This window comes from Aegilops tauschii, chromosome 7 (assembly GCF_002575655.3).
Source record: "Aegilops tauschii subsp. strangulata cultivar AL8/78 chromosome 7, Aet v6.0, whole genome shotgun sequence".
Classification (NCBI taxonomy): domain Eukaryota; kingdom Viridiplantae; phylum Streptophyta; class Magnoliopsida; order Poales; family Poaceae; genus Aegilops; species Aegilops tauschii.
In genome coordinates, this window is record NC_053041.3 from 414,075,382 (window position 1) to 414,101,389 (window position 26,008).

General features: G+C 44.3%; 1 protein-coding gene and 1 long non-coding RNA gene across 2 annotated transcripts; one reads left to right on the top strand and one right to left on the bottom strand.

Moving 5' to 3' along the window:
- Nucleotides 1-4,603: 4,603 nt before the first annotated feature.
- LOC120969346 (uncharacterized) lies at nucleotides 4,604-5,879 on the top strand. Its single transcript, XR_005763483.3, has 2 exons — nucleotides 4,604-5,353; nucleotides 5,574-5,879. It is a non-coding gene; the product is annotated as an uncharacterized lncRNA (long non-coding RNA).
- Nucleotides 5,880-9,106: 3,227 nt separating this feature from the next.
- On the bottom strand, nucleotides 9,107-12,933 carry LOC109743351 (uncharacterized). The gene is made up of 6 exons (XM_073503770.1): nucleotides 12,568-12,933; nucleotides 11,751-11,899; nucleotides 11,451-11,661; nucleotides 10,415-10,595; nucleotides 9,538-10,333; nucleotides 9,107-9,362 (listed from the first exon to the last, which is right to left on the bottom strand). Exons 2-5 carry the CDS (start codon nucleotides 11,892-11,894, stop codon nucleotides 10,312-10,314), a joined length of 558 nt encoding a protein of 185 aa, XP_073359871.1. The 5' UTR covers nucleotides 11,895-11,899; nucleotides 12,568-12,933; the 3' UTR covers nucleotides 9,107-9,362; nucleotides 9,538-10,311.
- Nucleotides 12,934-26,008: the final 13,075 nt, after the last annotated feature.

A 26,008-nucleotide genomic window follows, 5' to 3' on the forward strand; every position in this document is an offset into this window, starting at 1 on the left:
TATTGATGGGCATCTTCATAGCCCGTTGATACGCCTAGTTGATGTGAGACTATCTTCTCCCTTTTTTTCTTCTCCACAACCACCATTCTATTCCACATATAGTGCTATATCCATGGCTCACGCTCATGTATTGCGTGAAGATTGAAAAAGTTTGAGAACACCAAAAGTATGAAACAATTGCTTGGCTTGTCATCGGGGTTGTGCATGATTTAAATACTTTGTGTGGTGAAGATAGAGCATAGCCAGACTATATGATTTTGTAGGGATAACTTTCTTTGGCCATGTTATTTTGAGAAGACATAATTGCTTAGTTAGTATGCTTGAAGTATTATTATTTTTATGTCAATATTAAACTTTTGCCTTGAATCTTTCGGATCTGAATATTCATACCACAATTAAGAGAATTACATTGAAATTATGTCAAGTAGCATTCCGCATCAAAAATTCTGTTTTTATCATTTACCTACTCGAGGGCGAGTAGGAATTAAGCTTGGGGATGCTTGATACGTCTCCAACGTATCTATAATTTTTGATTGCTTCATGCTATGTTATATTCTGTTTTGGATGAATAATGGGCTTTATTATACACTTTTATATTATTTTTGGGACTATCCTATTAACCGGAGGCCCAGCCCAGAATTGTTGTTTTTTGCCTATTTCAGAGTTTCGCAGAAAAAGAATATCAAACGGAGTCCAAACGGAATGGAACCTTCGGGAACGTGATTTTTGGAACGAACGTGATCCAGAGGACTTGGACCCTACGTCAAGAAAGCTACCAGGAAGGCACGAGGTAGGGGGCGCGCCTACCCCCGCCCCTAGGCGCGCCCTCCACCCTCGTGGGGCCCACGTTGCTCCGCCGACGTACTTCTTCCTCCTATATATACCTACGTACCCCCAAACCAACAGAAGCATCCACGAAAACCTAATTCCACCGCCGCAACCTTCTGTACCCGTGAGATCCCATCTTGGGGCCTTTTCCGGCGTCCTGCCGGAGGGGGCATTGATCACGGAGGGCTTCTACATCAACACCATAGCCTCTCCGATGATGTGTGAGTAGTTTACCTCAGACCTTCGGGTCCATAGTTATTAGCTAGATGGCTTCTTCTCTCTCTTTGGATCTCAATACAAAGTTCTCCACGATTCTCGTGGAGATCTATTCGATGTAATCTTCTTTTGCGGTGTGTTTGTTGAGACCGATGAATTGTGGGTTTATGATCAAGTTTATCTATGAACAATATTTGAATCTTCTCTGAATTCTTTTATGTATGATTGGTTATCTTTGCAAGTCTCTTCGAATTATCAGTTTGGTTTGGCCTACTAGATTGATCTTTCTTGCAATGCGAGAAGTGCTTAGCTTTGGGTTCAATCTTGCGGTGTCCTTTCCCAGTGACAGTAGGGGCAGCAAGGCACGTATTGTATTGTTGCCATCGAGGATAACAAGATGGGGTTTATATCATATTGCATGAGTTTATCCCTCTACATCATGTCATCTTACTTAAAGCGTTACTCTGTTCTTTTGAACTTAATACTCTAGATGCATGCTGGATAGCGGTCGATGTGTGGAGTAATAGTAGTAGATGCAGGCAGGAGTTGGTCTACTTGTCGCGGACGTGATGCCTATATACATGATCATACTTAGATATTCTCATAACTATGCTCAATTCTATCAATTGCTCAAAAGTAATTTGTTCACCCACCGTAATACTTATGCTCTCGAGAGAAGCCACTAGTGAAACCTATGGCCCCCGGGTCTATTCTCCATCATATTAATCTCCCGACAACAAGCTATTTCGGGCGCCGTTTATTTTTCTTTCTTTACTTTTAGTCTTTATCATAAAAATACCAAAAATATTATCTTATCAGATCTCACTTTCGTAAGTGACCGTGAAGGGATTGACAACCCCTTTATTGCGTTGGTTGCGAGGTTTATATTTGTCTGTGTAGGTGCGAGGACTTGTGCGTGGCCTCCTACTGGATTGATACCTTGGTTCTCAAAAACTGAGGGAAATACTTACGCTACTTTGCTGCATCACCCTTTCCTCTTCAAGGGAAAACCAACGCAGTGCTCAAGAGGTAGCAGGGAGATGAGATGGTGGATTACGAATCTACGCCGGCTCAGGAAGGTATGGATATTAATATGGTGTATTACTTACGTGTCGAGTTTCGTGCTATAGGTGAAGAAGAGGATGTGGCCCAGCTGGATTTTGGTCCTAAGAACTCTATCTTCGAGAAGCCAAAAGAACCGGTGAAACACTTGAAGCCATTGTACATCAAAGGTCATATTAACGGATCGCCGGTTGCTAGGATGCTCGTTGATGGTGGTGTTGTGGCAAATCAGCTTCGCCGCCGCGCCTTGCACGCATCGTCGTGTCCCTGGCCGACTGTTGCGTTCGGTGCTGCCGCCGATGGTCGGGGGAGGAGAGGAACCCCGCCGCCGACGACGAAGGCCGAGCCCGCTGCGTCCCGTGCCACCACCGCTACTCGATGGAGGAGAGGGACCACGCCGCCTGTTGACATAGGCTGAGACCAGGCCTGGTCCATACATATTCGGGGCCCTGGGGCGAGACGGCAAAATGGGGCCTTGTGGACAATTTTGTTTAGAATATATTGTATTTCGAAAGCAATTCAGTACATAGCATAGATTGATGGTCCAAAGAACTTGTTGACGCTCAAAAGTGGCATGATCATGAAGAGTAGTTTGAAGCTATGTCAAGATTAATTCAAACTTATTACTGAAAGTCACCATGAGATGGCTCTCTTCAAGAAGATCAAGATGGGTATGAAGATGGTCTAAAACGGAGCTCGGATGCAAAAGTTATGACAAGTTCAGAGATGCTCATGTTGACACCAGATTAAAGAATGGCTTGAAACACAATTAAGATGGCCTCAAATGGAAAAAGGTTTCAACATGAAAGTTGTGCGTCTCGTCGAAGCGGTTGATTTTGATAAAAAAACATCTCCATCGGAGTTCGTATGCAAAAGTTAGAGCCGAAAATGCGCGGCTGCATCAGGATGGCTGGACACTCCGGGAATGATCATCCGGGTTTTGGATTTCTCCGAGGTAATACAAAAGATCGCTCTTCTAAGTGGCACAAAGATACCATCATCTCGCTCTTCTAAGTATGAAAACCTTGTCAAAACTGATAGCAACTTGAACCATTTGTGTTTTTCTTTTCACTTTCTTTTCTTATTGATAAACAGTTTTTAGAACACACATCCCCATACAATTGCAGAAAAACTATCAATACAGGGAACAAAAGCACCTGAATATGGGCATATGGCTTGATGTCGAATTGTCGATGTAGCTTCCAAGATTTGCAAGGCTGCAACAGTTATTCCCCGTACCCCCTTCTCAACCCTGGATCCAATGAAGCTTTGAAGAACAGGCCAAGAGAGGAGTATGAACTAGGAAGAGAAGAATTGCAGATGTCAGATGGAGCAATTAAAGACGGAGAGGCGGGATGTTTAACAGTGAATGAAAAGACTACTTGATTAGGCGAAGGAGGGATACGTACCATCTCTGATGCGGGACGTTGAGGATGCAATGAGAGATGATTGGGGAAGGGAATAGTACCATCGGTTTCCATTAATGGATGCACGGGAGTGGCACCTCGAATTTGGAAGTGCACTGGAGCGGCGGCGCTGTTCTTTGGGATTGGAGAATTCGGGGAGGAGCCGAGGAGACTGGAGGGGATCGATGGATTTAATTATTTTTTGAGGCAAAGGAGATCGATGGAGTGCTGCAGCAGCGTAGTGAACTAACGATCGATTCCTTCGGTCCGTGAGTGCTAGCTACGTGGTGGGCTTGGGCTTTCTTTCTTTTCCTCTTCTTTTTCTGGACCTAATACGTATATTGTAGTCTTACCTGGCCGGGGCCCCTACCTCCCAGGGGCCCAGGGCGGTCGCCCCGTTGCCCCGGCCTATGAGCCGGCCCTGGCTGAGACCCTGCACCCCGCTCCGCTGCCACTGCTCGAGGGAGGAGGGTCGTGCGTTGTCGCCCGTCGGGCGTGTGGGTTTTATTTTAGCGAGGGGTGGCGGCGATAGGTGCGGGAAGGCAGGGGCTAGAAGAGATGCAATCGCGGAGAAGTTAGCAATTAGATTTGCGTGATTGTAGGGGCGTCGGGCGCGTAGGTGGAATATGGGTGTGCTTGGTTCAAGTCCTGGACCTCATGCCTGGGAAAAATCAATGCCTAATGTTGGCCTGGGAGAAAGAAGAAATTTGCCTGGCCAGGCATGTGTGTGGATGTGCTGTTTGGTTGGAAGCCTGGACTGCGAGAAATGTTTAAACATTAAAAAAATATAGATTGCCGGTGTGATGTAACAGAGCGTACATCATGCATGTATCAAGTACAGGCTAAACAAGATGCCTGGAACCCAGGCATCCGGTTCCATCCGCCCGGACCAGGCTAAACAAGTTGCCTCGGAACTGGCCAGGCTAATCAAGAGCAGGTGACCACCGGGCCAGGCATGTGTCTGAGATTTCAGGTTACAAACCAAACACCACCAGGCACGTCTCAGGAGGCTTCCAGGCCAGGCCAATGTGTCCCAGGACTTGAACCAAACACACCCTATTTCTCTGCAGGAGAAGCACGGATAGCCAATGGAAATTGCTACGTGCACACCATAGAGGTATTAGATCAATGATGGTTGTTAGATTCAGATTTGTGGGACTAATCGTGCGGTGGTAAATGAGTCGTCCGGTGTGCCGGGGGTAATTGCGGGGTGCACTTAAGAAAATTCTTGTTAGATTGTTTAATAGAAGTGGAGAAGCGGAGAAGTGGAGAATCGCATGTCAGTCCAATGATGCATGTGGTTTCCTTCTAAGCTGATGTCCACTTTATTTATGGTCTTTTTTTTTCCTGATTTTTTTTGTTTCTTGTTGCTGCATTATATTTGTGGGGGTTTAGATGTGATATCCTTAAAAAACATCTAGATGTGAATTAGACAAACTGATCTTGAATTCCCGTCCGGTACAGATAATATTCAGATTGCAATTTGGTCGTTTGAAAAGACAAGATCGTCTATAATTAGAAGGAAACCCGCATATAATTAGAAGGTGGTAATCAAGCTAATATTAACTTGAAATCCAGCCCGGACGTGATTATTATAGCAGTTATTGCTAATCTTTTTGCAGGGAGGGTGTGATCCCTAGACCTCTCTCTGGTTCTTCTCCATATACAGGATTATATACATGTGTGCATGGACAAATCATCTTGGAGTTTTGCTTAGAACACATATTCTTTTGTCAATCTGTCGCATCACAATATCTAGATGGCCAAGTACACGACTTCCATCCGTGCACCACTCCGGCTGTCTCTACTTCTTCTCGTATGCATTGCTACTACCACACAAGGTAAGCCATCAATACGAAAGGGCGTCTTCACCTCCGATAATCTATCTTTACAACATATATCTGCACGCACAGGTTATGTATACACACGTAATAATTTAATTTTGCATTTCTGCTGGAAGTAGCTTGACAACTGCCTTTTTTCCGTTCATGTGCCATCTGGTGCTTCTTGTTAATCAATTCGAAATAATACTGATGTAATTGTTTGTCTGTTTTTCCATAGGCCAAATCATCGACGGCATGAATAATCGTAAGATCAGTTTACCAGGCGGGCTGTGCGTCTACAGAAAAAAGACTAAGGCCTTCTGCTGCCTTGCAAAGCCTGATTCGTGCCACATCGAGCTCTATTATTGCAACTTAGATTGCAAAAGATATGCAGACGTTGCGGCGATGACAACACCTCCTTCAGCTATCCTCCCTCCACTCCCATAGAATTAAACTTTTATTCAACGAAATAATATGTTATGCATGCGAGTAAGTTTGTCTTGTGATGCAGAGAATTTATCTTGATTATGGTGACAAAATAAAAGCCGAGCAATTTGCCGTGGGACGGGGAAGTTTTGTTTTCTAATTACCCATGTAAAACACGTCCGATCAAACCTCCAGCTTCAGATGTTCTCAGATATACTATGAGATGGAAACATTCAATCATATTACGTGCATACAAACAGTGTTTTGCATGTAATTATTTGTCGAAATTTCATTTCACATGCAACAATTCAGAAATAATCGGATTAAAAAAGTAAAGCCGAGCCACCTATTATCATACAAAGCCCTGTTTTTTTTACTAATTACCGTGGAGCAATAGCCGCAATGTCTTAGATTACCAAAAGCACAACACCGATTTTAATTAATGAATGATCCTCTTTTAGAGATCGTTTCGATCCGTCAGATGAAAATGACACGGTAGCGAGCACCTTCCTCATGAATACCAATGCCATCTAAGGAGGAATCTGCGGTTCTGAACCATTTTTCCTCGGAGCGCGATCAGGTCTACTCCTGCGCTACAAGGCCAACAACCAGTTCAACAAACAATTGTTGTCAAGCTCTCCAAAGAAACAAGAACTAGTGATAATAAAGCTGGGTTTTCAGTCACAATGGGTGGATATGATAATTGAGTGTTTCTCCTCTATGAGTTATAGAATCAAATTCAATAATACAGAGACCGATGAGTTTATACCCACGAGGGGTTTGTGACAAGGGGACCCTTTACCCCCATATCTTTTCTTGATCTGTTCTGAGGGCCTCTCCAGTTTGCTGGCTCATGAGGAAGACATTGGAGGAATTGAAGGTATTCGAGTATGTAGGAATGCTCCTTCGATTTCCCACCTTCTTTTTGCTGCTGACTCCCTTATTTTGCTGAGAGCAACAAATAATAATGCAGATACCATTAAAAGGGTCTTGGTCTCTTGGACACAAACTCTACTAGTTCAGGCCAGCGTGTAAGTACAGCTAAGTCTAGCATTTTCTTTAGCCCTAACACTAGTGTTTTAGTCAGGGAAGATATTTGTGGTAGACTAGAGATAATAACTGAACTCTGTTAGATAAGTACCTAGGCCGACCCACCATGTTTGTGGTGGATAGAAGTGACAGTTTTCAGCATCTAATTGACAGAGCTTGTCAACGGCTAAAAGGTTGGAAATAAAAAATTCTATCAGTGCAAGGTAAAGAAATATTATCGAAATCTGTGGCTCAAGAAATTCATTGTATGTTATGTCTGTTTTTAAATTGCCTAAAGGGATTTGCAAGTCAATTACCGATGAGATAGCGGGGAGATGGAGAAGAAAAGAAGAAGATGCGCTGGTATGCGCGGTGGAAAATGTGCGTCCCAAAGAAGAAGGATGGTATGGGGTTTAGAGACCTTCACAACTTTAATCTTGGTATGTTAGCAAAGCAGTGTTGGTGACTTCTCCAAAATCCCGACTCTCTATGTGCGCAAGTGCTGAGTGCTAAGTACTATCCAGATGGTGACATACTAAAAGCATGCCCACAGAAAGGTTCCTCGTTCACATGGCAAAGCATTGTTGCAGGAATTCAGACCTTTAAAAGCGGATGCATTTGGTGGGTGGGATCAGATTCACACATAAACATTTGGGAAGACCCTTGGATCCCTTGTAGTACAGTCTAGAAAAATCATAACACCAAGAGGAGGGATAATGTTGAGTAAGGTCGAAGAGATAATTGACCCCCACACGGGGACAGTGGGATGAGATTCACATTGAGTCTGTATTTTCCGTAATTTATGTCAATAGAACTATGCAATTTTTTTTCCATGTTGAGGCAATGGAAGACTTCGTGGCCTGAAACTTCACAAGATCTCGGACCTTCTCTGTCCGTTCGTCCTACCATGTGGAACTTGACCACTTGTTTGGGCATCATTTTTTGAGAGGAGATAGCCCAGTGAGTGCAAATATTAACACAATTTCGAAAGATCTTTGGCAGCTCCGAATCCTTGAAAAAATTAAGCATTTTGGATGGAAAATTCTAGAGGGATACTACCATGCTTGGGCGTGCTGGCGGGTAGACACATTCCTCTTATACCCGAATATCCCTTACGTAAAATTGTATTTGAAGATATCCAACACTGCCTCTTTACCCGTTCACGGGCAAAGGATGTATGGGCAGAACTAGGCCTAATCGATCGAACAACTGTTATACAGGATCGCTTCGGCTCAGTCAACTCAGAAACTCTTATCCATCTATACTTAGTTGTGCGGGACATACCTGTTGCTGAATTGATCCTGGTGGCTATGTGGTACATCTAATGGCAGAGATGACAGAGTACAAAAGGAAATACTATCCAGACTCCAAATCATACGGCCATGACTATACGGGTGTTAGCTACAAATTTCTATCGACACCGAACCAGCTAGTTCGTAAGATTGATCACATGTGGAAAAAACAGCCAAGTGAGGGGACTGTAAAAATTAATATCGACGCGTCATTTCATGCTAAAACTTTATTGGGAGTTAATGGTGCTGTGGCGAGGGACAACCATGTAAATTTTATAGCAGCAGCAACCTGGGAATTACCTCTCTAATGTTGAATCAACTTTTTTTAAAGATTCCAATGTTGAATCAACTAAGCTGGATTGATTCTAGCAGCAAATATTGGGTGCAGTAAAATAATCATTGAGTCTGATAGCATGTTTGCTTTGGAGGTGTTAACCAATTCCGATTCATATGTGGGCCCTGATGTATCGACCTTAACAAAATGCAATCAACTGGCTTTACACTTTGCTAGTGTCAGTTTTATTTACTGAGACAATATCAGGTGGAAACCACATATTCAGTGGAAGCATGAAAACTTGAGCATAGGCTGTTGGATCTTGTATCTATGGACTAGATTCAGCCATAACTGCTACATGCAGTTTTGCAGGAAAACGCCCGCTGCCAGCAATTCTATTTTACACATAACCCCCTACCGACTGCAAGTATTACAACAAGTCTGCACATGTCCCCACGTACGCCTGTGCTTCTCCATATATGATCCCCATAGCACAGCTAGCTTAATTTGATATTATAATAGCATTTAGATTAGAATCATAATATAATATTGAAGTCTGCCCAGTTCCTTGTAAATCCAAGTAGAACAAACAACAGCCACAACCATTGCCCAGATCATTTTCGTCAAACAAAATCAAAACCATTGCCCAGCTCCAGAACACACCTGCACTTCGCACAACACATTCCAACAATTGAAATCATTGTCTAAATAATAAACTTAAAGCAATCAGGCCAGTTGCACACAGTGTCATTATGCAGCATCAATATTATTCAGTCACTTAAGATAATGCTTTACTGCAGTACAAAGTTACAAAATAGAGCATCATTAACTGATGGCAAATCTGTAGCTTTATACATCGATCAGTCATAGAGCACATAGCTAGCTCATAACTTGCATAAGTCTGGCGCCAATAGCTAATGGCTCCAGTACACTAGATAAGAACATCACAATGCCATAGTGTATTAGTCCTAATAACTTGCAGAAGCCAGTAGTGCCACCAAGCAACCTGGAACAAAAAAGTTCAATTGGTCAGGGCATTAGGAAAAATAGCAAGAAATTATACCTAATTTTTTTAAACGAATTTCAAAACAAATCTACAAATATAGATACATTAGTGCGTTATATTTATTAGCAAGCAAAATTTTAGAAGTATTCTCTAAACTAAATCCAAAGGAATGTACCATAATCATGTCTTCTGCACTTCCTTTTTCTTGGTCTTCTCTTTTTGTCCTTTCTTTCCACCCTTATCCCTGTATCCCTCAGTCTTTTTATTCTACCCCTTGAACGAATATCATTTGGAGGATGGATATCAACCTCACTTGGAATGGAACAACCTAGAAATTCCTCATATTCTTCTGTTTGAGTTTGTTCTTCGCTGGAACTAGAGTAGACCATTTCTCTCCAAGTGCGAAAATGTGATCTCTCAAGAATTGTATGCCGACCCGAGAAAGCTTCGCTTGTACTAAAAGTTCTTCCATCTTCTCACGTGTGTTTGAAACTAGTTTTTGTATCTCCGGATCAATTGAACTGCTCTCATTGGCCTCCAACAGAATGCCATCTTCATCAAAGACTGGCTCTGTTTTGCACTCTTTTCTAAACCTTTTGAGTACATAGTGCTCTGGCAGTTCCTTTACCTGGGCGGTTCTTAGGACATGGATCAGATGACGACACGGGATACCATGTGTCTCAAACAACTTACATGTGCAAGAACCTACCATGGTTGTTGTGTTGTAAGTTACCACCCTTAGTTTCTTATAACCATCACGTATAGTTACTGTTTTCACCTCACCTTCATGTGCCATCATCTCAACAAGGCAATGATCCCTATCAACAACTCATGTTGAAAATCCTCAAATACCTCATGCGTGAAAACCTCACTGCCATGCTTTTCAATCGCCCAAGATGTCTTCAACACAGGCATCGTATGTAGGCTAAGATGGTCCTCTTGCAACTCTTTATGACGTTGTTCTTCCAAAACTGTGTCAAATCGAAGCCAAAACTCAACCAAAGCATGTTTGTAACCGATAATACGTGAGAAAAAAATTGGCACTCTCTGACCTTGAAGTGGTCCTCATAAGCCCTGACAAAGCTATTTCTTTAAAGTAAGCTGGTATCCATGATTCTCGAAGGCTGAACCTTTTACTGAACCAATCATCATCTTCCAGCCCATACTCCGACATAATTTCCTTCCATCGTTCCTCAAACTCGGTAGGAGTTTCAAAAGACCACACACACCGACCTAATCGTTCATGGAAATCCTCATCGGTATTCAAATCAGGGCCAACCTTCTGCGGAATCTTATTCATAATATGCCACATGCATAGCCTATGTGTGGCTGCTGGGAAAACTTCCCTTATTGCATTGTCCATGCTACTACATTCTTCGGTTATTATAAACCTAGGTGCAGACCCTCCCATAGCTTTCAAGAATGTGCGGAACAACCACTTATAGGAATCAGCCTTCTCATCGTGTAACATTACAGCACCAAAACAAACACTTGCCTTATGGTGATTGATTCCAGTAAAGGGAGTGAATATCATGTTATATTGATTGGTGCTATATGTCGAGTCAAAGGACACAAGCTCTCCAAATAGAGCATAATTTTTCCTACATGTGGCATCCGCCCAGAACACATGTACCAGCCTACCCTTATCATCAAGAACATAATCAAAATAAAAGCCTGAATTTGCAAGATGTTTTCTGGCAAGCTGGTCAACGAACATTTGAGCATCCGATGACTTGATGAGGCACCTAAGGTTTCGGTGGTAATTCTGCAAGTCCCTCTTCTTACAACCAACATGCTCAAACCCCCCCAAACCTACACGAAGGAACCTGTATGCCAAGGATGTGCCGATGCTAGCTCTATGGCAGTTCCATAATGTAGTTTTCGCTTGCTTGCTAACTTTCCTGTTTGATCTAATGAATTGTTTTTAGTTGGCGATACAAGTGTGTGTGTGCTCCTGTTCGAAAAGAGTCACAATGTACCTATTATCAACCGTACGTTTGACCGCAAGTTTAGCCTCACACCCACATCTAGCGATTTTCCTCTCATATTTCCTCTTACTGCCAATGCCAAGTAACAAGTTTTCCTTACCTTTCTGCTCCTGGCGGAAACCTTCACGATCACAGTAGAAACGCTTGTGAGTAATGACACCATTGGCTGTCTTATGTTGTCCTACACGTACTGAAAAACCAACATGATGTGCATAAGCTTCATAGAAATCCTTGGCTGCGTTCAAATCTGTAAAGGTCATCCCTATGGCTGGCCTAATGTCATCATCACACTCTGGAGTACAAGATGAGCGCTGAAATTTTCACGAAAATCCCAACGGATTTATAATGCTGGAATACAAGAAACTATAAGCATGTACATATTAGTTAGACAAGTACTTACACAGAATGGTGCACTGTACATTTTCTGCGGGGTGGTGAATACATTTTCCGAACTTGGTCTAGTGTGGATGGCTGATTCTGCATCAGACTGGACATCGCAAATAGTCAAAGGTGGAGCCTTGCTCAGTTCACTGTGGCATTCCATAGCTACTGCACAGAGAAGATATACAGTTTGTAAGTGGAAAGCAAATTATCATAGGAGTCGGTCAATATGTGTCTTCTGGAATAGCATGGAATAAAATAAACTGTTAGAAAGAACATTCAAGTGTTAGGAATACCTAATCTCAGATAGGACCTACCTGTTGCTGCATTAATATAACAACTACATACCAGATGAATTAGACTTTACCAACTTCCTCAAGACGAAAATCTAAACTGAACTTGTTGGATCTTGGTTTGGGTGTACACTGATCTTGTATGCCCAGTTTTTCAGTGTATAATAAGTTATTTGATCATGGACTATGCATGCTGGAAATATGTGTTTTTTGCATCACATAAACTGAGAGTTCAAGTGTTCTACATTCCAGTTGGTGACAGATTCTTGTGATGAACGACTGTGTACGTGGTTGCTCTCAGTTATGGCTATATCTAGTGTAAAAAGTTTTCTGGATATGCTTATTTTCAGATCTACAGAGAGGCTACTGAAACTGCTTCAGTTGAGGAAAAAGGCTTTGTAGATCTTGTTCAGAAGGCTAATCTTGAAGGAGACAACCAGAATCCACGACCTTTTCCTCTATATTTCCTTGGTAAATCTAGCCCAACTAGAAGAGAATATGGCACATCATATAAGATGAACAATGTGATAGAAATTCTCATACCTTCGGAACGGGATCCAGTACCAATTCGATGGGGAGCGCTCAGAGGAGGATTGGCGCGGTACGCCAGCCGCCGGAGAGAGAGAAGCCAGCTGCCGCAGCAGAATTAGCCTCGCCGGTCGGTCGCCGGCCCTGTGGGAACGAGGTCGTCGTGGTGGGTTGGCGCAGTGGGCCACCCGCCGGAGAGGAGAGAAGGCAGCCGCTGGAAAGGAATTAGTCGCGCCGGTCGCCGGTCGCCGGCCGTGCGCGGAACGAGGGCGTCTTGCTGGGCGAAGCCACCATCTCCAGATCTCCTAACCCTAGTTGTTGATGGAAGGAAATTGAATCGGGATAGCTCCATGGATTAAGGCACGGGATGGCTCAGCTTCCGTTAGGTTGTTGTACCACGGTACATTAAGATTACGGGGTTGTTTTTGCAGTTTGTACAGCTTATCATCTCACACCACACACTTCCTATCCAACGGCACATGATCAAGTTTCCATGCTTCCACTGAATATATGGTTTCCATCAGATATGTACTCTTATTTACTATAGTAGAGAAGCCAATTTAGTTGTTGATAGTCTAGCTAAACATTTTTTTAGTTCGAGTTTGTCTGAAACTTGGGAGTCGATGCTCCTGACTTTATTCTTCCTCTAATAGTAAATGATATGACAATTTTATAAGAATAAAGTTTTTATGCTTAGGGTTTGGTTTTCCTTAAAAGAAGACATTATGGTTTTTGTTTCTACCGTTTGCTTGCTAGCTGACGCAACGGCGTTATTCGGTCATGAGTGTATATTTTATTTTTTATTTTTTGTTGCTCCGGGAGTGTATACATGTTGTAAGTGATAAAACAAGAAGCTACACCATAAGTAAGGAAAAACATGACTTTATTTTAGTTTGAACCACCTTTTTACATGTTGAAACACTTTGAAGTTTGAGCCATGTGTTGGACCTAAAAATCTGTGGTTTCTAATGGAATAGGTACCAAGGCCACTTTGCCTCCTATTGCACACCGCCCTCGCCCTGAAAGATCTCGCTCCACTCCATTTTTTGGGTGTCTAGGTCCATGGTGATGTTCGCGGCTTCTTCCTCTCTCAGGTGTATTACGGTCCGAGCTGCTGGATAGTACTGACATGAGCAACTCCAAGGCATGCTCGACGCAAGTGGATACTAAGCCCAATGAATCTGTCGTGTCGGCCGCTTTCGCGTCTTACTCCTCACACAACTGGAGCATTACGGGGCACCCTGTCCGGCAATATCTTACTCCCACACGTCCTGTTTTGAGCTACCCGTTGTAGCAAGTGTGCGTCCACATGAACTCCCCGTGTGATGTCCACCAGAGCCTTGTTAAATTTAAATGCACTCTGAGTTGTTTTGGCTCGATCTTCTAGCAAAAACTTGCCCATCAACTGAGGTACAAATATGTGTCGCTCATTTTCACGGAGCGCTAGCTCCGCCTGAAGGACCTTCGAATGAGCTGGCAACCACGCAACCCATTTACAGGGACACCATTTTTCTTTGTTTAAACCTTAAGATTAACATATATACGTATACATACTTTCCAATATTTTTTAAAATGTGATGAGAAAATAATAATTATTTACATTTTAAAATATCAAGTAATTTGAAAAGTATTCACACCTTTAAAAATGTTATCGTAATTTAAAAAATATTCATATAATTTATAAAATTGTCAATAGATTAGCATTCACATGTTGTAAGATTTTTTATCTAACTAAAAAGTTTCGTATTGTAGGAAAATGTTCGTATAATTTAAAAGTGTTTTGCATTTTTAAAAGTATTAATTTATTTTTTGAAAACTTTAATATCTGAAAATTATTTCTTCAAAATAAAATAAAAATAAAATAAAAAGGAAAAGCACTTAAACATGAAACTAAAAAAGCCAGAGAAACAAAAAAACAAAAAATGACTCCAGTTAGTGCTAAGTTCTTCCTTGTCCGGATGGTTGAGAGAAGGAGGTGTCTCCTGTGAGCCTTTGGCGGATACATCGACTGATCAAGACACCTCAAGACCACGAGAAGTAGAAATAGTGATAGCAACACTTACAAGGAATGTTGTGATAAGTTGGAAAGAAGGCTAAGATGCTGGTGGAAAGGTTTTCCATGAGATGGTAAGTGAAAGGATCGAGAAGAGGTGTATAGAGGGGGGTGAATAGACTCTTAACAAGAAAAAGTTGCAGTTTTTATTTTCTTCAAGTTAAGGTAGAGTTTTAGTACAAGTTTAAACATTCACAATACATTCAAGCAAGCATGGCAGGAGTATATGAGCAGCGGAAAGTAAAGCATGCAATTTGCGAGAATGTAAAGGGATGGGATTGGAGGTGCAAACGCAATTGGAGACACAGAGATTTTTGGCGTGGTTCCGATAGGTTGTGCTATCGTACATCCACGTTGATGGAGACTTCAACCCACGAAGGGTAACGGTTGCGCGAGTCCATGGAGGGCTCCACCCACGAAGGGTCCACGAAGAAGCAACCTTGTCTATCCCACCATGGCCATCGCCCACGAAGGACTTGCCTCACTAGGGTAGATCTTCACGAAGTAGGCGATCTCCTTGCCCGTACAAACTCCTTGGTTCAACTCCACAATCTTGACGGAGGCTCCCAAGTGACACCTAGCCAATCTAGGAGACACCACTCTTCAAAAGGTAATAGATGGTGTGTTGATGATGAACTCCTTGCTCTTGTGCTTAAAATGATAGTCTCCCCAACACTCAACTCTCTCTCACAGATTTGGATTTGGTGGAAAGATTATTTGAGTGGAAAGCAAGTTGGAGAAGGCTAGAGATCAAGATTTATGTGGTTGGAATGGAATATCTTGACCTCAACACATGAGTAGGTGGTTCTCTCTTAGAAAATATATGCTGAAAGTGTAGGCATGTTCTGATGGCTCTCCTCACGAATGAAGAGTGGGTGGAGGGGTATATATAGCCTCCACACAAAATCTAACCGTTACACACAAATCACCAAACTTGGTGGGACCGAATAATGAAACTCGGTCGGACCGATTCAGTTCAAAATGTGACTGTTAGGCATTTCGGTCTGACTAATATGATCAACTCGGTGGGACCGATGTGCTAGGGTTAGGGTAAAACCTCATCTCGGTTTGACCGATTACACAAACTCGGTGGGACCAATTTTGGTAATAAGCTAACCAGAGAGTTGGTCAGGCAAACTCGGTGAGACCGATTACAAATCTCGGTAAGGCCAAAATTATTGCAACAGTCAACAGAGAGTTTGCAAGCCCATCTTGATGAGACCGAGATCCCATCGGTGAGACCGAAATGACTAGGGTTTCTGGCAGTGGCTATGTCAAGAGAACTCGGTGGCGCCGGATAGAATGTTTCGGTGGGGCCGAGTTTGACTTTTTGGTTTGGGACATATGTGGATATGAGAAAGTGGTTGAGGGTTTTGGAGCATATCACTAAGCACTTTGAGCAAGCAACCCATTAAGCAACACCTCATCCGCTTTTAATAGTATTGGCTTTCCTATGGACTCAATGTGATCTTGGATCACTAAAAGTAAAATGTAGAGTCTTGAGCTTTTGAGCTTGAGCCAATCTTTTATACTTAGCACCTTGAAGGGGTTCCACATCCTCTTGTCCACGCCACTTCATCTGTTGAACTTGTCTGAAATATTCTAGATAAAACATTAGTCCAACAAGAGATATGTTGACATTAATTACCAAAACCACCCAGGGAGCACTTGTACTTTCAATCTCCCCCTTTTTGTAACTGATGACAACATACATCAAAGCTTTAGGTAAAGATAAAGAGAATAGCAAGTAAAGCTTTGAAAAGACATGTAACATGCATAGGCTCCCCCTGCATGTATGCAATCATGTCAATATGGAATGTAAGAGCATGTGAATGCATAAACATGACAGAGCAAGCAATGTGTTACATGTATCTTGGCTATATGCATCGGAGCAAATGATGTGAATATATGAAGTTGTAACTTCATGTTCATGATTCCTTCTTGCAAACAATATGTACAATAGCAAGAGATCTTCATGCACATGAGTGTGATGCATATACTTACCTTGTGGTCTTGAGCTGGCTTAGGAAGAGATGAACCTGAGTAAACAAGGTTAGAGTAACACAGATACAACTACTAGACAGAGCAAACAAAAGGAACCACAAGAGTACCAAGACTGGGATGACATGTAGAGAGTGAGTACTAGGTACTCTAGTTTGATATAGACATGTCCCCAAAGATAAAAAAGATATGCAATGAATTCAAAGATTTCCTTCCCTAGCAGTCTTTCTCCCCCTGAATCTTATACTGGATAATGGGAGAAAATAGGGAAACAAAATCAGAGCAAAACAGATTAGATCACAAATCATAACACAAATTGACATGTCTTTTCCCCTCTTAAAGACATGTGATTTCTCTCCTCTTGAACACCAAGCATCTGGGGCCTTTGATGTGATTATCTCTCTCTCTCCCTTTTTCTCTCTCTCCCCTTTTGAAATGAATAAGCTTTGATGTGATCTCTCTCTCCCCCTTTGACATCAATTTCCAAGAAGGGATCTTCTGGAGTGTGAGTCAAAATAGGTTTGGTCCTTGAGTCACAGAGAAAAGCAGTATATAGAATATGATGCTGGTAGATGACAAGAATCATTGAGTGGAGCTGGAACAAAAGTGCAGGAACAAGTGGCAAATTGTCATCTCTGCAGTGAAGTCGGTGACACCGAGTTATAATTTTCGATTGCACCAAAATGGTTCGGTTTGACCGAAAGTGATAGATCGGTGTGACCGAGTTCAACACAGAGAAAGAGCAATTGTCACCTCAGCTCACTAGGCAAATAAGATCTCACAAAGATTTGCAAGGAATTTGATGCAGGGAATGCAGAACAAAACATAGAAAAGAAAATCTAGATGAAGTTTTTTTTATTAAAGGAAGGGGAACAAAAATGCAAGGGACAAATGCAAAAACTCAGAAACACTAGAGAACTTCATCTAGAATTGGGCGGTGACAAAGTCACCTATGTTAGAGTATATTGACTAAGGAGTCAAGTGAGAACACTTGATCATAAGTCATACTCATCGTTTAAGCTCAAAATGGGGTTACCATTTTTCGATTAAGCATTTTGATGTATTCGTATCTTGTTGAGCTGCTTTGACCCATGGCTTGGGGTAAAGCTTCTCTAAGATGGAATATCATACCTTGGGCGGTGGTGTTGAACTTCATCATGTAGTTGAACTTGTGTGGAGTGCTCAAGGTTGATGTAGCGCATCAATGGTTGGGAGCACCACTTGTAGTTTGAGTTCATCTACCTACATGGGTTAGTCTTGCAAGGAAGAGCACTTGTGTATCCAACATGGCAATCATGAAATTTGATACCAAATGAAATTTGATATATATATAGAATTTGTCAAATGATATGTTGAAGGGTTTCATGCTTCCTTGTCTTCAACCACCATGGTGTAGAAACTTGGTGATGTAGAAATTGCTCAAGATGTGAGTGGATTGCAATCTCATGGATTTAGATTCATCCAAGTACCTACAAGGGTTAGATAGCATGCAAGGGTACAAATATATTCGAGACACATGATGATCATCATAAGAGAAAAAGTCAAGGATTAGTCATAGGCTCATGCCTTGCATGTATCCAAATGGAGTTCCTACTCCAAGTTTGAAGCATCAATAATGTTCAATTCACCTCTCAAACGGCAAAATACTTTCTCATCAAGCGGTTTGGTGAATATATCCGCCAATTGCTTATCGGTACAAACATGCTTAAGATCAATGTCCCCTTTAGCAACATGATCTCGAATGAAATGATGACGAACCTCAATGAGCTTAGTTCGAGAATGTTGCACGGGATTATGAGCAATCTTAATAGCACTCTCATTGTCGCAAAGTAATGGAACATGTTTCACATAGATCCCATAATCCTTAAGAGTTTGGGTCATCCAAAGTAATTGAGCACAACATGAACCGGCGGCAATGTATTCCGCTTCGGCGGTGGATAAGGATATCGAGTTTTGTTTCTTGGAGGACCAAGATACAAGAGATCTACCAAGAAATTGACAAGTACCCGAAGTGGACTTTCTATCAACCTTGTCTCCGGCATAGTCCGAGTCGGAATAGCCCACAAGATCAAAAGAAGACCTCTTAGGATACCAAATGCCAAAATTTGGTGTATGTATTAAGTATCTCACTATCCTTTTCGCAGCCTTAAGATGACATTCTTTGGGGGCCGCTTGATATCGTGCACACATGCACACACTTAGCATAATATCGGGACGAGAGGCACATAGATATAACAATGAACCAATCATAGAACGGTAAACCTTTTGGTCAACCGATTTGCCATCCTTGGTCAAGTCAAGATGTCCACTAGTAGGCATTGGTGTTTTCATACCTTTGCTTTCTTGCGTTGAACTTCTTGAATAAGTCCTTGGTGTACTTTGTTTGAGAAACAAAGGTGACTTCCTTGGTTTGCTTGATTTGCAAACCAAGAAAGAACTTGAGTTCACTCATCGTAGACATCTCAAACTTCTTTGACATTAGCTTCCCGAACTTTTCACTAAAATGAGGGTTAGTCGAACCAAATATGATATCATCAACATAAATTTGGCACACAAATAATTCACCATTAACCCTTTTAGTAAAAAGAGTAGGATCTATCTTTCCAATCTCAAAGCCTTTTTCAATAAGGAACTTGGTCAAGCATTTATACCACGCTCTAGGAGCTTGTTTAAGACAATAAAGAGCTTTATGAAGTTTGTAAACATGGCTCTCCCAGTTGACGGCGACTCTCCGACGGCTATTGAAACCCGGCGGGTCAGGGAACTCCTTCAGACGGCACTGGCGCAGCAAGAGGCGTACTCCTACAGCCGGGATAGGATCCACTCGACCCCTCGTCCGGGCCGGAGCCCGAGTTACAGCAGGCACATGGTCTCAGCGACCGGCTCAAGCAACGTCCGACGCCATGACCCGCCCCCTGGCCATGGCCTGGCTTATAATGGAGCCTGTCACGCAGCGGACCAAGACAGAGCGCGGCAAGAGGCGGAGCAGGTGCCTCAATTGACGGCTTACCAGACCCCCCCCCCGGCTTATCCGACGACTTCCGTCGACGTGGGTATCCCTACCAGGACGGGAGGTGTCCCCTGTTTAGTGCCGGCTATCCGCAATGAACGTTTACCCAAGGACTTCAAAGGCCCTAGGAAGGTGCCCAACTACACGGCTGACTTACAACCCGCAGCCTGGATCGAGAGTTATGAGATGGCCATGGAGCTACTGGAGGTCAGTGAGGCGGCAATGGCCAAGTACTTCACCATGATGTTGGATGGGACTGCCCGCACTTGGTTAAAAGGGCTACCACCGAATTCCATCGGGTCTTGGGCTGAGCTGAAAGCCCGGTTCATCCAAAACTTCAAAGATACCTGTAGGCAGTCTATGTCAATTGTGGATTTGACTAACTGTAAATAGCAGGAGGGTGAGTCTACGACACATTGGGTTCGCCGGGTTAAGGAGATCATACACTCGTCAGACAAGATGGATGCCGGCTCAGCAGTTTTAATGCTGGAGAAGAATTATTATTTTGTGCCCCTGAAGATGAAACTCGGGCGGCTTAAGCGTGACTGCAGTGACATGGGCACACTAATGGCGGCTCTTGTCAAGTATGCCGATTCTGATGGTACCAAGGATCCCCCTTCAGATAAGGAAAGGACAGGGAAGGGAAAGAAGAATGGCAATGGCAAGGGTCCTCAGCATAACCCGGGGAACCAAGGAGGAGGCAAGCGCAAGGCAGATGGCAGCCTAGAGTTTGTAGCCAACGCCAGCGCACAAGGCAATAACCAGCGACGCAAGGGGAGGCCCCCTCCCCGAGACGGCGGGTTAGGACCAACACTGGAGCAGCTGTTGAATGAGCCTTGTCCAAGGCATGGCTCTATAGAGAAGCCAGCGACTCATCTATGGAAGGATTGTGCAATCATGAAGGCCTTTAAGAACTACAATGGCCCGGGCGGCGGCTCAGGCGCCGGCGGTTTTCATGGCCCGGGCAGCGGCTCAAATTCTAATCCTCAGAACGGTCAAGGGGGCTTTAATCAGCAGTCTGGCCAGGGTCATCAGCAGCAGCAGGGGGGTTATCAGACCAATCCAAAGCAGCTTAGCGGGGGACAGTATCATGTGTTTACCACCAGTCTGTGTAAACGAGATCAGAAGCTTCATAAGAGGGCAGTAAATGCCGTTGAGCCAGCGGTTCCACGCTACTTGCGGTGGTCTGAACAACCTATAGTGTGGAGTAGGGAGGATCACCCTCCCCGGGTGGATAATCCGGGTCACTTGGCCTTAGTAGTGGCTCCTCAGGTGGGAGGATATAAGTTCACTAAGGTGCTCATGGATGGAGGCAGCAGCATCAACATCCTCTATTATGAGACTTTCCGTTGTATGGGGTTGATTGATAAAAACCTCAGCCAATCCAACACTATTTTCCACGGTGTGGTACCGGGTAAGTCGGCTTATCCGGTCGGCAAGATTGAATTGGAAGTGGCCTTTGGAGATGAGAACAACTACAGGGTGGAGAAATTGACCTTTGAGGTAGTCAAGATAAGAAGCCCGTACCATGCTATATTTGGACGGCCGGCTTACGCCAAGTTCATGGCACGGCCATGTTATGTGTACTTACAGCTCAAGATGCCAGGTCACAATGGGACTATTACGGTTCATGGCAGCCGGAAGGTGGCCTTGGAATGTGAGGAAGGCGATGCGGCTTATGCAGAATCTGTTTGTGCAACAGAGGAGTTGAAGTTTTACAAAGATAATGTTGACCCAACAGACATGACCTCTCTGAAAAAGCCGACTACGGAAAATGAGCCGGTGATGAAATTTAAGTCGGCTGATGAAACTAAGCTTGTTGATTTTGTCCCAGGAGATTCATCTCAGCAGTTTAGCATCAGTGCAAATTTGGATCCGAAATAGGAAGGCGCGCTCATCGAGTTCATCCATGAGAATAGGGACATCTTCGCATGGAAACCTTCTGACATGCCGGGTGTACCTAGGGAACTCGCTGAGCACACTCTCAATGTTGATCCGAAATTTAAGCCGGTCAGACAGTTCCTTCGGCGGTTTAATGAAGAGAGGCGGAAAGCTATTGGTGAAGAGGTGGCCCGGCTCTTGGTAGCCGGGTTTATTGTTGAAGTCTTTCACCCAGAGTGGTTAGCTAACCCGGTGCTCGTACTCAAGAAGAACGGCACTTGGCGGATGTGTGTGGACTACACGGACTTGAACAAAGCGTGTCCGGCTGATCCTTTCGCCCTTCCCCGTATTGATCAAATTATTGATGCTACGGCCGGTTGTGCGCGTTTAAGTTTCCTGGACGCTTATTCCGGATATCATCAGATTAAAATGGCGGTTAAGGACCAGGAGAAGACGGCGTTCATCACTCCCTTTGGAGCCTTCTGCTATGTGTCCATGCCTTTTGGACTCAAGTGTGCATAGGCGACTTATCAGCGTTGCGTGCAGAACTGTCTTCATAAACAGATTGGGCGCAATGTTCATGCTTATGTGGACGATATTGTGGTTAAGTCCATAAAGGAGGAAACCCTGATAGATGATTTGAGAGAAACCTTTGATAATCTCCGGGTCTACAAGATGATGCTTAACCCGGCCAAGTGTGTCTTCGGTGTTCCTGCAGGCAAACTCTTGGGTTTTTTGGTTTCTGACAGAGGCATTGAAGCTAACCCAGAGAAGATCAAGGCCATCACCTCCCTGGCTAAGCCAGCGTGTATAAATGACGTTCAGCGCTTGGCGGGTTGCATCGCTGCATTAAGCCGGTTTATAAGCCGTCTGGGTGAGAAAGCCATGCCATTATATCAGTTGATGAAGAAGACTGATAACTTTGTCTGGAATGATGCAGCTAATACTGCCTTTGAGGACTTGAAGAAGCAGCTGGCAGAGCCTCCAGTCCTTGCTGCTCCGGTTGACAAGGAGCCCTTATTATTGTACGTAGCGGCGAACACACGAGCCGTCAGTGTGGCTATTGTGGTGGAGCGCAAGGAGGAGGGTAAGGAGCATCCGGTTCAGCGGCCGGTTTATTATGTCAGCGAAGTACTCATTGAGTCCAAGCAGCGGTATCCGCATTGGCAGAAGCTTGTGTATGGTGTATTCATGGCAAGCCGGAAACTTAAGCATTATTTTCAGGGTCATCCCATCACCGTAGTCAGCTCTGCCCCTCTTGGTGATATCATTCAAAACAGAGAGGCCACAGGGAGAGTAGCTAAGTGGGCTATAGAGCTTGGACCTCATGGTCTCAAATACGTGCCACGCACTGCTGTTAAGTCTCATGCCTTGGTGGATTTCATCAATGACTGGACAGAGTCACAGGTGCCCGAGCAGAAGCCGGATAACACATATTGGACTATTCACTTTGATGGGTCCAGGCAGTTGGAGGGCTCGGGGGCCGGAGTCGTGTTAGCTTCCCCTAAAGGTGACAAGTTCCATTATGTGCTACAGTTGCTATTTCCTTGTACTAACAACGCGGCTGAGTACGAGGCCCTGCTCCATGGTCTTCGGATGGCTAAAGAGATGAGCTTAAGCCGGGTAAGGTGCTTCGGCGACTCAGACTTGGTGGCTCAACAAGTATCAGGAAAGTGGGATTCCAAGGACCCTCTCATGGCGGCTTATCGCCGCGAGGTTGATGCCATTGCTGGGCATTTTCAGGGTTACCAAGTGGAACACATCGACCGCAGGAAGAACGAGGCGGCGGATGCTTTAAGCCGGCTGGGCTCTCAGCGAAAACCGGTACCGCCTAACACTTTCCTGGACGTCCTGTATAGCCCTTCTGTTAAGTTGCCTACAGAGGAAGACTTGGCTGTCCCTGACCCGGAGGCACGACTGGTGGCGGCTCTCCATATCAGACCAGACTGGACAATGCCATATCTGGCTTACATGACCCGGGGTGAGTTGCCTGAGGATGAAACTTTGGCCAGGCAAATAACCCGGCGGGCTAAGTCAATGATTGTTATTAATGGGGAATTGCATCACCGCAGTGTTACGGGAGCGTTTCAGCGTTGTGTTGCCCTTGAGGAAGGTCAGGAAATCTTGCGTGAGATCCATGAAGGGGATTGTGGCCATCACGCCGGCTCAAAGTCTCTTGTGGCCAAGGCTTTTCGTCATGGTTTTTATTGGTTGACGGCTCATGCTGATGTAGAGGACTTGGTCAGTAAGTGTGATGGTTGCCAAAGGTTCTCGCGACGGGCTCATGTACCGGCTCAAGAGCTGAGGATGATCCCAATTACTTGGCCCTTTGCGGTCTGGGGGCTTGATATGGTTGGGCCTTTCAAAAGGTCCAAGGATAAGAAGACCCACCTTTTGGTGGCAGTTGACAAGTTTACCAAGTGGGTTGAAGCGGAGCCCGTTAGCAAGTGTGATGCAGCCACGGCGGTTCAGTTTATGAAAAAGGTGATCTTTCGCTTTGGCTTTCCGCACAGCATTATCACTGACAATGGCACCAATCTCTCCAAAGGCGCCATGGAAGAATTTTGTCAACGAGAGCATATCCGACTTGATGTTTCCTCGATAGCTCATCCTCAATCCAATGGTCAAGCTGAGAGAGCTAATCAGGAGATTCTGAAGGGCATCAAGCCCCGGCTTTTGGTCCCTTTGCAACGGACGCCGGGTTGTTGGGTGGAGGAGTTGCCCTCCGTGTTATGGAGCATCAACACTACTCCTAACAGGTCTACAGGTTTTACACCTTTCTTCATGGTTTACGGGGCAGAAGCAGTCCTCCCCAGTGACATCCATCATGACTCACCTCGAGTGGCGGCTTATGTTGAGGCGGATAATGAGCAGGCGCGCCAAGATGCTCTTGACTTGCTGGACGAACAGCGTGATGTGGCAGCAGCCCGTTCAGCGATTTACCAACAAGACCTGCGCCGTTATCATAGCCGCCGGGTTAAATCCCGGGTCTTCCAGGAAGGGGATCTCGTGCTCCGGCTTATCCAAGATCAAACTGATACGCACAAACTATCCCCGCCTTGGGAAGGGCCCTTTGTGGTCAGCAAGAACTTGCACAACGGGTCATATTACCTCATTGACGTCCGGGAGCACAAAGATTCACGTAAGTTGGAGGAAGAGACCCGTCGGCCGTGGAACATAGCTCAGCTTCGGCCTTACTACACTTGAGCCGCCGGCTCTCATAATGTACATATTTCTCTCAGCCATGTATATATTATGATAAAGCAATAAAGCAGGACCTCTGTCCTTTTTTCTCCTCCAAATGTGCATGAGCTTTCTTTGTAAGATCAACATGGTAACTTGAAGGAGGATCCGTCTTATGATCGTATTTGAATCTAGCCGCAGGTAATAAGGTCACTTGGGGGCTTCCTGTTCAAACATGGGTCGTATTCGAACCAAAGAGAACATAGCTGTCGATACCCATTTGATTGGCAAAGTGCCGAGCTCATGGGGAGGTTTTCTCTGATCATATTTGAATCATAGTTTAACCCCTTTGAGAACCGACGTGGATCGTATTCGAATCAGCGTCGTTAAACAATTCTTAAAATCACTTGGGGGCTTCCTGTTCAAACATGGGTCGTATTCGAACCAAAGAGAACATAGCTGTCGGTACCCTCTTGATTGGCATCGCCACACCCACTGGGGGCTATATGATCGTATCCGAATCTTAGCTTAACCCCTTTGGGCCGGGTCTCTGGTCGAATTCGAACCGGAAGCCCCCAAGTTTCTTCTGCTTTATCACAAGTTTTCTCTGACTATGTCAAAGTGTGTGCAGCCAGGTCTCGCTTGGCTGGTTTAAATTTTGATTTCCAGTGTTGGTTCAACACAATAGGTGTCATTAAAACAGATACACCGGAGTTAAGGTACCAACCTTATTACCCGGGTTATCTAAACCGGAAATACGCTGGCAGGCCGCTAAGTGTGTTATCACGGCTATATTAAAGACATAATTAAGGGTCAATCTTTTTGATTCATATCCGGGTTATATATCTAAAACCGATGATTCTCAGCGCGGTAAGCCGCCTAGAGACTTGCGATTTGTCCTTTTATGCAGGATAGTTCAAGGCAATTATTTGAGACTAAGGAGAATGAATGACCCGGAGAAATATCAAGAGACAACTTCAATAGACTTCAGCATTCAATATGTGCACGATGGCACGGCAAAGATAAAATGTTGCACCTACTCTATTACAAGACTCATCGAGTCCAAAAGGGTGGAGCATTGTTTGGTAAGCCGGCTGCAGAAGCTAAGACGCTTGCTGGGTGGAAGTCTCCGGCTCATTTCTTTCTTCTCCTCCGGCTGTCCCCAAGGTCTGGAAAGTCGACGACTTCCAGTCGATGCCGCTCAGCGCTTCGAATTGGGCTTCCTCGTCGATTAACCCGGCCGGGTCAATCTCCAGGGCAAAGGTGTGCTGACGAGCCGGCGGAATTAAACTCAGAGCTTCATAGCGAGGGGTTGGAATCCTCTGATT